The sequence below is a fragment of the Pyxicephalus adspersus genome, chromosome 4 (genome assembly GCF_032062135.1).
Source record: "Pyxicephalus adspersus chromosome 4, UCB_Pads_2.0, whole genome shotgun sequence".
NCBI classification, from domain to species: Eukaryota; Metazoa; Chordata; class Amphibia; order Anura; family Pyxicephalidae; genus Pyxicephalus; species Pyxicephalus adspersus.
This window is the reverse complement of record NC_092861.1, coordinates 150,215,820-150,228,344: the sequence shown is the minus strand read 5'-3', so window position 1 is coordinate 150,228,344 and position 12,525 is coordinate 150,215,820. Positions and strand designations below refer to the sequence as shown.

The window sequence follows — 12,525 nt, the reverse complement described above, 5'->3', positions numbered from 1 at the left end:
GACAGACAGATACAGACAGGAGGAGGAGAGGACCCTGCCCCGAAAAGCTTACAATCTAGGGTTTGGGGGAAGTATTACACAATAGGAGGGGGATATAATTGATGAGATCACTTTGATCTGCACCTTTCTGTCCAATCAAATGCAGCGGGTGGAGTTGTGACCAAGGTTTTTTTTTTACCTATGTGTTAGATAAAGTCAGGTCACCAGGCTGATTGTATAAATTGCAGCACTTGCAGTGAAAAGAAATAAAGTAATCTGGTTTGTATGTTTATTTTGCTGCTTATAAAGTTTTAGTCTTTAATATTTTTAAAGTTTTTAGACATTTGGTATGGAGGAAGTAAAAATGAGCAGGCCTAACCCTTGTGCAGTCCAATTATTATTAATTTAATGACACCAAGGAACAAATAAATCTCTGCATAGCTGGCAGAAAGACCAGGAAGTCAAAAAGCAGTATGGATTATATGGCTTCACTGGACAGATATTCTGCAAATTAACTCTGTCATACCCTGGCACTGCCCACTGACGCTCATACCCTGAAAAGAGAGCCCACAGACACCCAGGGAAAATACCCCCTAACACTCACTTCCCTCAATGTCCCACGATGCCACATCAAAGATGGCCGCCGTGTGCACACACCTTCCCCCAATCACACTGCAGACATCGCATCACATGATACAGAAGAAGCGACTAGGCTTCCAATAAGGAAGTGTCTATCCTAACGCTGGCGCGGTCACCATAGCAGCACTTTCATTTTTACGAAGCTGTCATATTAAGTGCCTGCTATGTTTTTTCTGTTTTTTTAAACAATTCAAAAATTCATTTTGATCATTTTATTGTTTTACTTGCATTTGTGATACTTTTTTTAGTAGCATAGTAGGAATTAACGTTAAAACAAGCGCGGTGTAGGTGCATGGTGGAGACAGGCAGAGTTAAGACAGTGCGGAGTTGGCCTTTGCGGAAGGTCCCCGGTTATTCCTGCTGGAGGAGTAATTCTGGTGTACAGGTGAGTGCACTATGGTTACTATGGGTGATGGAGGAGGAGTGCGGCCTGGACTCGATGGCCCTTCAAATTTGGGCTCTTATGAACACAGACATGTTCATATAAATGACTTACTGCAGCTCCCTCAATATAAGTGTTTCATAAACCATGGTGTAATTGGAGCTGAAACACAGGCAGACATAAAAAAACACAAAATATTACAAAGATTACACAAAACACTCATTGTGCATGGTGCTGCCGTTCAGTTTCAATTATGCCAGGTGTTTACTTCCTGTTGAAGATGAGTAAACAAGGAGGAAGTGATAGAGAAGACAGAAATGACAGGTTCGCTTTGTCCTAAAGTTCATTTATTCTTGAGGTCTAAATTTGCGGCCTGCATTGCGTGAAATACAGAATCCCAGGGCCAGGTTGTTGCCCCCGGTGATTGGCGCTCAGCATGGTGACTCAGTGGTTAGCACTCTGACCTTTGCAGCGCTGGGTCCCACGTTAAAATCTCAGCCAGGACACTTTCTGCATGGAGTTTGCAGGTTCTCCCCGTGTTTGTGTGTGTTTCCTCCGGGTACTTCGGTTTCCTCCCCCAGTCCAAAAACATGCAGTCATGACATATGACTATGGTAGGGACATTAGATTGTGAGCTCCTGAGGGGCAGCTAGTCACATGACTATGGACATTGTACAACGCAGCGTAATATGTTGCCGCTATATAAATACTGTGTAATAATAATATTAATAATAATTGGTTTCTGATGACAACATAGAGGGGGTGGGGGGGCATGGCAGGCCTGGGAATTATGGAGGGGGCACAGAGTGGCGGGGTGACGGATGAAGCCAGATGTCACAGCATAACCATTACTAATGGTTGTGGTGTCACGTCATGTAAAGCTCCTTATTTAATGACAGGTTCTCTTTATATATATTAAAGGATGTAAATATCTTATTCTTTATTCTACCCATCATGATAGAATTATACGGACATTGCAGCCCCCAAAGGGCACACCAGGGTTATGAATATTATAAAATGGGGAGATGTCAGAATGACCGAGGAGCCTTTTTGTTCTAACCCGGCACTGATATAGGAAATACAAAAAGCAGCATTTGGGAAGAGAAAGCTGAATCTGAGCTGCTTCTTTAATTCACCTAGATAGAGACGGTCAATAAGATGCAAAAATTATGCAAATTGCACCGACTTGAATGTGAGACGTTCAGACTTTTTTATTTCCCCCTGAGTTTGATTGGTTAATTTTCAAGTCAGGGCAATCCTCCAGCAGAACTAAATCCTGGGGATACCTACCGGTCCTTGTTCCATCTCAGGAGCTGCCGTCCTCTCCTCTTTTTTCCTGCATTGCAGTATTTGGTCAACACAAAGCAAAACTTTCATTAACCTCCTGGGTGGTTCTTTTCTGTCATTTCTGTTTGGATTTATATGTGTGAAAGTGGTACATTGTCTTTCATGAAAATTTATTTCACATTAGTAAGGCCTATAATTCATAACTCACCCGCATAAACATTAAATAAAAAAACACAAACATCTGTTAAAACAAGGGTGCAGAAAAATACTGAAACCTGTTATATAATTGTACAGTAGCATATAAAAATATATGATGAAAGATGATGATTTGTTAAATACTTTGTATTGGATTCAATACAGTTATTTCGCATTGAATCGAATACAAATTAATTTAAATTTTCCGCCACACTCCCTCGTAAGCACCAACGCACGCACCAACGTCATTGGGAACTCCCGGGGGAACGTCAGCGCACTCGCTGGGGAACAGATCGGAGGAAGAGGACGCAGCCCAAGGATGGGATCATACGGGCAGGACACGGAAGTACGCGATGGGACCATGTTATTCCTTATTTTTTTATGTTTTTGGCTACCCCGAGTGTGGCTCAGGGTTACCCCTTTCAGCATGTTTTTTTTTTACCCCGAGCCACACTTGGGGTTACCGCCAGGGCTGTTAAAAAATAAAAAAGACACCTTTACTTTTGCAGGATCCTCCATCCAAGAAGTTTCCCAGCTTTACCACTTTACTCCTAGATGCTGATTGGTGGTTCAGTTCAGTGTTTCTCAACCTTTTTAACATGGGGGAACCCTTGAAATAGCTTTCAGGTCCTCAGGGATCACTTCTATAATTACTATATCCACAGATCACAGTAGATTAGTGTGGTGATCAGTGGCAAGAATTCCTTTTACAATGCTGGCCAATGGGAAGAATGTCACCCTTACAGGTAGCCAAAAAGATCATTGGGGTCACTTAAACTGACCTGAGAGGCGCAAAAAATCTACCCTGTTACACATTGCTGGAAGCTTCTAGCATCTGAACCCCAATTTCTCTGGAACGGGGGGGGCAGCGTAGTCCGACATGGGAAGGTGGGCCTGGACTCTACAAGCTGTCTGAGGATTACTGATCTGAAGTCAGGGTAAGGAGCCCCAAGCAGCTGATAAGCTCACCAGTCTCATGTGTATACAAAACACTACAGTACAAGAAAACTGGCAAATATGCCACTTTGAACCAATCCTGTGACATTCTGTATTCATTTTATCAAAGGGTTTATCTGAAGAGACTGAATACTTCTCTAGGCTGCACTGATAATCACTGCCCAAATCAATAGGACTGGTGCCTGAAATCTGCTGAGCAACCCAACTTTCCCTGGGGTCTCCTTCAGCTCTCGTACTGGTTCTTCGTGCTGGCTTTGCAGTACTGCAGGAGAAACATGAGAACTTGTTTTAAACCAATTATAATGCTGAATATTTTCTTCATGGTAGTGGTCTGATGTAGTAATAGTATGTAATCAATCAGATTGGAGCTAAGAGTGAGGAGTAGTAAAGCACAGTCACTGTACAACGAGTGAAAACTAAATATGTAATAAGCTATTATTGCTAACCCCATGTGCATGTAGAATCTCAAACTTTACACATACTAAGTGCCCCTGTGTACCATGCCAGCTCCATAAAGACACGATTAGACCAGTCTGATATGAGAGAACTCAGGTGACCTGCATAGAACCCTGACCTTAACCTTACTGAACCCCCTATCTGACATCAGTTGGGCACCATTTCCTACAGACACCCTCCAAATTCCTGTGGAAAGCCTTCCCAGAATAGTGAGTGGTATAGCTACAGAGTGAGACCAATTAGATATTAAAGTGGAACTAAATCTACGTTACTTATGGACCCTATTCCCCCGCAGGGCACTGCCATCTTCTTCTCTTCCAGTATATGATCTTGGGTCATCTTGATTGACCAGGCCGGGAAGAGATAACTCATGATTATTCAGTGGCTCAGTGGTTAGCACTCTGGCATTTGCAGAACTGGGTCCCAGGTTCAAATCTCAGCCAGGACTATTTGCATGGAGTTTGCAAGTTCTCCCCATGTTTATGTGGGTTTCCTCCCGGTACTCCGGTTTCCTCCCACATCCCAAAAACATGCAGTTAGGTTAATTGTCTGCCCTCGAAAATTGACCTTGGACTGTATTATTGACATATGACTATGGTAGGGACATTAGATTGTCAGCCCCTTTGAGGTACAGCTTGTGACATGAGGTACTCCGGTTTCCTCCCACATCCCAAAAACATGCAGTTAGGTTAATTGTCTGCCCTCGAAAATTGACCTTGGACTGTATTATTGACATATGACTATGGTAGGGACATTAGATTGTCAGCCCCTTTGAGGTACAGCTTGTGACATGATTATGTACACTGTACAGTTCTGCGTAATATTTCGCACTATATAAATTCTGTATAATAATAGTAATTATTTATTCCAGGCACATGCAAAGGTATCCATGAATGCTGAGTATCCTGACAAACAAAAGTAACACTGCGTATGTACAACTCAGCTTTTTGCCAGACACCTGCAGACAGGCAAAGCGGATTATTATAAGTAATATCACCTGTCTCTTTTTGTAAAAATGACCGGCCTGATCATGTGTTCATTATTCCGTTTAAATTCCCATGCATCTTAAATGGGATGCAAAGCCAGTCCATAGAGGTGTGCTGGTCTGGTGACCACAAAACTTTGGACACCAAGAGTATGATTTCTATTTATAGTAAGATAATAACATTCACACAAAAATATTTAACCTTGCAGTGAAGAAAATGAAAGATTCTGCAGCTGGTTTCGCTTTACAAGAGAGCACAGAACAAGAATGAGTGGTGGGACAAAACATTTTTGTGCCGGGTATAAAATCTGATGAACTGCAAAAGTATAATAGTTTCCCTTTACAAGTGAGGATTTCTTTCTGCTCACTTATGTGAGTCATTCAGTTGAAGAGATTTGTTTTTCTGTTTCAGATGCACTTCTCTGACCCCGGGCCCCAGCTGCGATCGTTTCAAACTCCATATCCCCTATGCCGGAGAGACTCTGAAATGTAAGTACCCCTGTGCTAGGTACAATGGAGGATCATTAGGAGCAGCCCTGACCTAAGATTGTCATGTCCTTGGTTCACTAAGTTTTTCTCAGTTTGTAACAGTCGGGCCTTGCACAGAACTAGTAGAATTGTCAAGGAAGCCTGGTGTAGAGGCAGGAAGCAAGCAAAAGAGGTCAGATCACAAGTCAGGGGTCAAATACCAGGGATCCAGAAAACATACCAGTGACTCAGACCACCACAGACATAGGGAACACAGAAAGTGAGAGGAGGCGCAGGTGACACGGGGATAACTAAAGACACAGAGGAACACTGGAACAGCACAAGGGAACCGGCTGGGAAACAACAGACACACAGCCGCTGGACAGGGAAGCACTGAATTAAACAACAGGTGTAGAGGAAATGTTCAGCAGAGCTAGGGGGCTCAGTTCTAGTGGAGACAAGCTGCACAAATGCTGAGTGCTGCATCTGAGCTAGCTAAATAGCCGGGCTATTTAAAAGGCTATTTCCTGATTGGCCGGCGGGAGGGGTGATACTGATTAAATCTAGAAGAGCAGGTACACCCAGGCTCAGAACAGCCTGCATGCCCAGAAGAGAGTTGCCTGCGCTATGACGAGGAACAGGTAAGTGTGACATCCCTATCTGGCAGGACAGGAGACCTGAATTTTTTTTTGCTGCAGATAAGTAACAATTACAGGTCTTGTCCCACCTCCAGCTTGTGATTGGATAGTAAAAGGAGAAGCTAAAGCTTATCTGTGGTATTGCTTAGCTCTTCTTTTATCAGTATTCTCCTCTTCATTACATCTAATAAAACAGGACACCTATATTTGTTTATTTTTGTGCTGTCACCACTATATGGGCCTGATTTATCAAAGAATGGAGAAGATAGACTATGGAAGATCCTTGGTAATCCAGAAAAACCTGGATTGGATTTCCTAGAACCATTTGCTGTTAGTTGACAAATGTTTTAAATCCTGGACCAGACTCATCCTAGGTTTGCTGGATCGTCCAGGTTCACCTATGGAAGTCTATCTTCTCCAGTCTTGGAAAGCTTTAATAAATCAGGGCCTTTGACCATTATTCTGTGCCAATAGTTTTTCCATCTATGGCAATACTAGCTGGTGAAGCTATAAATAATATATGGCTAGTGAAAGTGAGTATTATGAATAGTTACCAGGGTATATATTGGATAGTTGGGCCCCTAAAATGCCAGTATGACCTCAGAGGACCTCAGTCTTCACGTTTTTAGAGAGCCTTGGGCACCAATGGTATCTGCAGTTTCCAGATGTGCAGGATTTCATGTCCACCATTGGATGCTGCGGTTCCTCCAACTGGCTGCCACATCACAACTTGTTTTCACTACCCAACCTATTCTGTATCACTACATTGAATGCTTTTTTTCTGTGGCCAAGTAAAATGCTACCCTTATATCATATTCTTGTCCACAAAACCCTTCTTATTTACACTCATCCAGAACTGGTTTTGAGTTTTTTTTCTCCCTACATTTCATCAAGTTATGGATGGGCTTGCAACATATCCAGGGATTGGAACAGTCTCTCCCTTTCCCCCTCTATCTATACCTGTTATACATCACAACTTCTTTAGAAAGCTCCCAACTATCACTTTGCACAGTTAAGAGTTGTTCACAATCATCTGATCACTAATTGGATCTGTAAGGCTGCGTACACATTATAGATTTTTGACAAAATACTAAAATATGCATGAACAAGCGTTCTGCTCTATGACGAGGGGGAAGAACAATTGAGCAGCATCCCCCTTCTCTCTCTTCTTTTCACTTCCATTGCGGTCGCTCGTCTTCTATCGTTCATTGATCCACCAGGACGTATTCTGTAAACACCTCGGATTCTCATCTGAGATGAGCCCTGCGACTCATATCGGCCAAGAATCATCTGATGTGTGTACAAAGCCTAAGTCAGCTATTGCGTGGTGATCACAAATTGAGGCAGGAGGCCTTGTTGAGAAAATAAACCTGCAGATGCCACTACAGACTGAAATTGGCATTGTGTATCTCTTCAATATTGTAAAAGTTAGATACAGTTACAGTTTTAGAAAATAAAAAATATACATTTATTTATTTTTTTGTCAGCTTATAGCTAAAAAAGCAGGGTTTTTATTTATAAAGAGTAATGATGTCAGCAAAAACCTGATGGAGATCCAAACCACCTATAATTTCTTTCTTTCCAAATCTGTAACAAAAAAGTTTTGTCTTTATCTGTGTTCTCCCCAGCCCCCTTTAGCAGGGCACACTACCTAGCATTTTTCAGTAACCACCTGGCTGTTTTTGTGAGGTTGTGTGAAAAGTTGGGTCACAATACAGGGACCACCATCCGACTACAGCTTTATCTCACCCAAGTTAGAAAAATATCTGGGAGAATGCAATTTATTTATACTTTATCTAGGTTGGGCTTCACAAATCTAATTTGCCATAGAACCTCCCTACCCCCAAACTGAACCTTCTGAATACACTTTCATCAGTGAAGTTGGGTAATCCAGCAAATTACGTCAGTTTTGTCACTGCTGATTCACAAGCTTGGCCACAACAGCCCTACCCACTGCCTTCTGGATTGACCGCCTTTGCTACTCGACCCCCCCCCCCCCCCCATTGTGATCTGCAGTGTCTGGAATGGGGGCGCTTGGGGCACAAATGTTGCAGGATTTGGCTCGGTCAGGGAAGGTGAAGGAAGAGTTTTGTTGCCTTTAAAAGCTTTGTGTATATCATAGTGACTATATTTGGGGCTTGTTCAGACTGCCATACAGGAACCTTTAGTTTATCACTAAGTGTTCTGTAAAAACCGAAAAAAGTGTATTGTGTTAATGTTGATGTTTCCACCTGTGTGATCTGTGTAGCTTAATTAGGAATCTCTCTGCCTCCAGCAAATGTCCATCCCTGTCTCTGCTTTCCCTCTCCATTGTCCCATTCCCCTGCTGGTGCACATAAAATATAAGTAAACCTGACTGTAATTTGTACAAAGTGAAGGAAGTGTCACTCCTGATAATATTCAATACCCTGCTATCTCCAATCTCCTACTTTGTCATGTTGTCAGATAAGTGAAGGGCCCTTCAGTAAGACTACGTACACATGTCTGATGATTTTCCTCTGATACTCACCTCATGTCTGATATCAGATGAGAATCTGGTGTGTGTACAGCACTCGTCATCTGTCATTCCATCATCCTGGCAGATCTGCAGACGACCAAGCATGGTAATGGAAGTGAAGGGGAGAGAGCACAGCGGGGTGCCTCTCCGTTGTTCTCCCCCTCCTCTCTCCATAGAGCAGAACGGTGCTGTATTTACAGCGCTCGTTCATGCATCCTTCAGTCTTTCGTCATTGGAAAGGATCATGAAAGAACATCCACTGACTATTATTGCATGTGTGTACCCAGCCTAAGCCCCGAACCTGATACAAGGGAATACTATGGAGCCTAATTTAAGTGACAGCTCTGAGTTTGCCCGGGGGCTGCCGATGTCATATCCCAATGATGATGCCCAGCACCAGTCTCAGGTTCCTGCAAGAATATAACATAATTACCAATTACATGGACAGTAGATGCATGCAATAAGGCAATTTAACATATAATCTTATTTAAAGATTGCTGCTGATAATAATATTATGAGGACAGTGACTCTTTAACTGCTTAGTCCTATTTACTAGTTGCAGAACTCATTTTTTAAAGAGTTAAATAATTATTTTTATTAATAATAATAATAATAATAATAATAATAATAATAATAATAAACAGTTTTTTTATAGTGCCAACATATTATGCAGCACTGTGCATTAAATAGGGGTTGCAAATGACAGATACAGACAGTGACACAGGAGGGGGAGAGGACCCTGCCCCGAAGAGCTTACAATATAGGAGGTGGGGGGGGGGAGTATCACACAATAGGATAATAGTAAAAAATAAATAACAATGGTGATTCCCACAGCTGCAAATCCCATTTAAAAGTGAAAGCACATTGTTTAATAGATCAGAGCAGCCCTTTCCACCTTTTAAAAATAGGGGAAACCTTGAAGTAACCTTTAGGTCTTCAGGGCTCCTCTTCCTAATTACTATATCTACAGATCACAGTATATTAGTGTGGTGGTTAGTGGGATGAATGCCTCTTACATTGCTGGTCATTGGGAAGAATGTCACCCTTACAGCTAGACAAAAAGATCATTGGTGTCACTTAAACTGACCTGAGAGATGCAAATTGCTCATTGATCAAGCGATATTTCTGTGTAAAGCAGTATTTCTCAACCAGGGTTCCTCCAGAGGGCGCTAGGGGTTCCTTGAGCAATTTTTGCCTCCCAGGTCAGTTTAAAGCTACGTAAACACTTCCAATTATTATCGTTGGTAAACGAACGACGAACGATCCTGCACGATATCTGCGAACGATCGTATAGCACCGATCCTGTACATACAGATAACGACACGATCGTTCGCAGATATTGTACACAGGATAGATGCGATCGTTTGAACGGTACAGGAAGTGACGTGCACCACAGGAAGTGAGCGAACGTTCGTTCACCGCGCATGCTCAGACCATGGACGATCAATGAACGACCGTACACACGATAGATGGTCAACGATCGCCGTCCAATCCGATCCGCCGGTCTGGTCGTTCATTTCCAACGACTATCCTCGTTCGTTGGCGTCGTTGGTTACTTTTTTTACGAACGATTTTTGCCCAATCGATCGTTCATCGTTCATTTCCAACGATAAAAATTGGAAGTGTGTACGCAGCTTAAGTGACATTCCATATCTTGATCTTTATCTTGATTTTCTTGATTATTTTTATCTTGATTTGGAGCCGCAATCATTTAGGGGTTTCATAGCTTTGACCCTCATTGAGGCATTAAACCAATATATAAATATATGAAAATAATTATATTTATAATTATAATTTGCCACCCAGTTGATCAAAGTGTTCTTCCCAGACCCTTTTAGCTGGGCGCACCACCCAGCACTTCTTAGTGACCACCCGGCTGTTATGAGTGATTACTGAAAAGTTGGGTCACAATACAGGACCACCACCCACCTACAGCTCCTTCCCACCCAGAGTAAAAGAAAATCTTAGCATAATACTGGATCATGCTCATACATCCACTAGTACATGCCTAGCATACCATTTGTCTGGGGTAACACAGGCAGTTCATGCTGTGCAGTATATGAAGCCTCTTATCTCTATTGCTGTGCGATGAATTATAATTGTGATATATGGTGAATGTCATTCATCAGCAAGTCACAGTACGTCCTCCCTGTCTTGTTAGAATGATCTCCTCTGCCAGGCGCTGATAGCTCAGACTAAACTTAGAGCTGCTCAGAATAACTATAATGAACAGGCAAGTAATAACCATGTTATTAACCAGCTGTGGGTGACATTTCTCTGCTTCCCCGAGCTGTCTCTACGTATTGTGAAATTTCTATATACACCATTTAAAGTGCCATTCCATTGCACTTCTTATAGACGTCTCAATTTAAGGAAATTCGTCATATTTTGCATATATTTGTTTTTTTTTGGGGTGTTACGGTGATTGACTTAAAGTACATCCTAAGTTCTCACATAAGCTTTCGTTTTTGATGCTTCTAAATGAGCCCTTTCAGTATTCTTCCCAGACTTGGAAGAAGCTGTAGGTAGGTGGTGGCCCCTGTATGTTGACCCAACTTTTCAGTAACCACCAAAAGACATCCGGGTGGTTCCTGAAAAGTGCCGGGTGGTACTGGGGGGGACACTGCAAATGCATGTAATAGGGGCCTTGACAGCCATTCCTTGAAGATTACATTAAAAAGGAAGTAATGGCAGTGACCCAGCTTTTGGAATGACAGCTGAACCCTCGAAGTATAATCAGCGTGGTCATTTGTCACTTTTACCTGTTGTTGGCTTCCCTTTTACCTATTTCCTGTAAGAAAACTTGCAATTGCAGAAAAAAAATACATTTTCTACTTGAAATTCCTTGGTAAACCTAACTTGCTCCTAACTCCTAAAAAATAAAAATGTTCATACTGAATAGTCAGTAAGAAGGGTAGTATTAGCAACCATTTTCTGTGATAGAAGTGAGATGTCCCCTAGGTGTTTATATGTAGATGAACCTAGATCCATCATGTTACTTTCCTCCGTGTGTATAACACTTTCAGTGATATGTTCGTCACTCCGCCACATCAGCTCTCAGTTGAGACCTTACAGTAAAATCTGCATGACCAGGCTGTCAGTTTGACAGCTGGTCCCTCCCTGTGTGTCAGAAGCCCTTACAGTAGTTCCCTGCAGATTACATCAAAACAGATGCGCTGCCAAGTGGCCCCTCAGGCACAGAATGGAATGTATTTTTCCAATTTACAACGTGCCTTACAGTTTACATTGGAACAGGTGCACACAGGTGGCTCCTGGAACAAAGAGAGGGGTTCCTATCTCTTGAGACCAGGCTGTCAATGCAGCGATCTCCCAAGAAAATTTTAATCTGGGTGGGAGGAAGCTGTAGATGGATTGCGGCTCCTGTATTAGGATCCAACTTTTCAGTAACCACCCAAAAACAGCTGCGTGGTTACTGAAAAGTTCTGGGTGGTGAACCCAGCTAAAAGGGTCTGGTGGACACACTGTATTGTGTATCAGGAGCCATGACAGCCATTCCTTGCAGATTACATTGAAACAGAGGTAATGGCGGTGACACGGAAGGGACCCAGCTTTTGGACTGACAGCTGAACTACCAAAGTATAATCAGCGGGGTCAGTTGTCACTTTTACATTTTGCACTTTAAATTTCTTGGTAAATCTAACTGGTTTCCAGGTGTAGGTGGAGGATTTCCGGACACAGGAGGTTCTTTTTTTGGCTTGGACTACATTTCCCCTATTTATATTATTTATTTTATCAATGGCTTTTCTTAGCTTCAAACTTAGTCACCGCGATTTTTTAATTGAATTACTGTCATCATTTGTCTCCTTCATAGTTAGGAGGTAATTGGTCTATTTGTTTGGCTCAATATAAGCCCTCTTGGTGGGTATGTACCTCCCCGCCCCCCAATCCGGTTTGTTACTACCCTGTTTCCCCGATGATAAGACACTGTCTTATTTTTTTTTGAAGGCCAAAATATGCTCTAGGGCTTATTTTCAGGGGGATGCCTTATTTACCCATGAAGAAGACTACAGTACACAGTTAT

At 42.3% G+C, this 12,525-nt stretch overlaps 2 protein-coding genes across 2 annotated transcripts in view; one reads left to right on the top strand and one right to left on the bottom strand.

The window, feature by feature from the left end:
* Window positions 1-688, bottom strand: part of RBKS (ribokinase) — a 42,446-nt gene extending 41,758 nt beyond the window's left edge. The window contains exon 1 of the mRNA XM_072409983.1: window positions 584-688. The gene's annotated coding sequence lies outside the window, so the exon portion shown is untranslated. The remainder of the gene's footprint in view (window positions 1-583) is intronic.
* A 222-nt stretch (window positions 689-910) lies between these two features.
* Window positions 911-12,525, top strand: part of BABAM2 (BRISC and BRCA1 A complex member 2) — a gene marked incomplete at its 3' end in the record, with an annotated part of 119,961 nt that continues 108,346 nt past the window's right edge. The window contains 3 exon segments of the mRNA XM_072410309.1: window positions 911-1,003; window positions 3,308-3,420; window positions 5,293-5,369. Of these exon segments, the coding sequence (XP_072266410.1) occupies window positions 911-1,003; window positions 3,308-3,420; window positions 5,293-5,369 (283 nt within the window).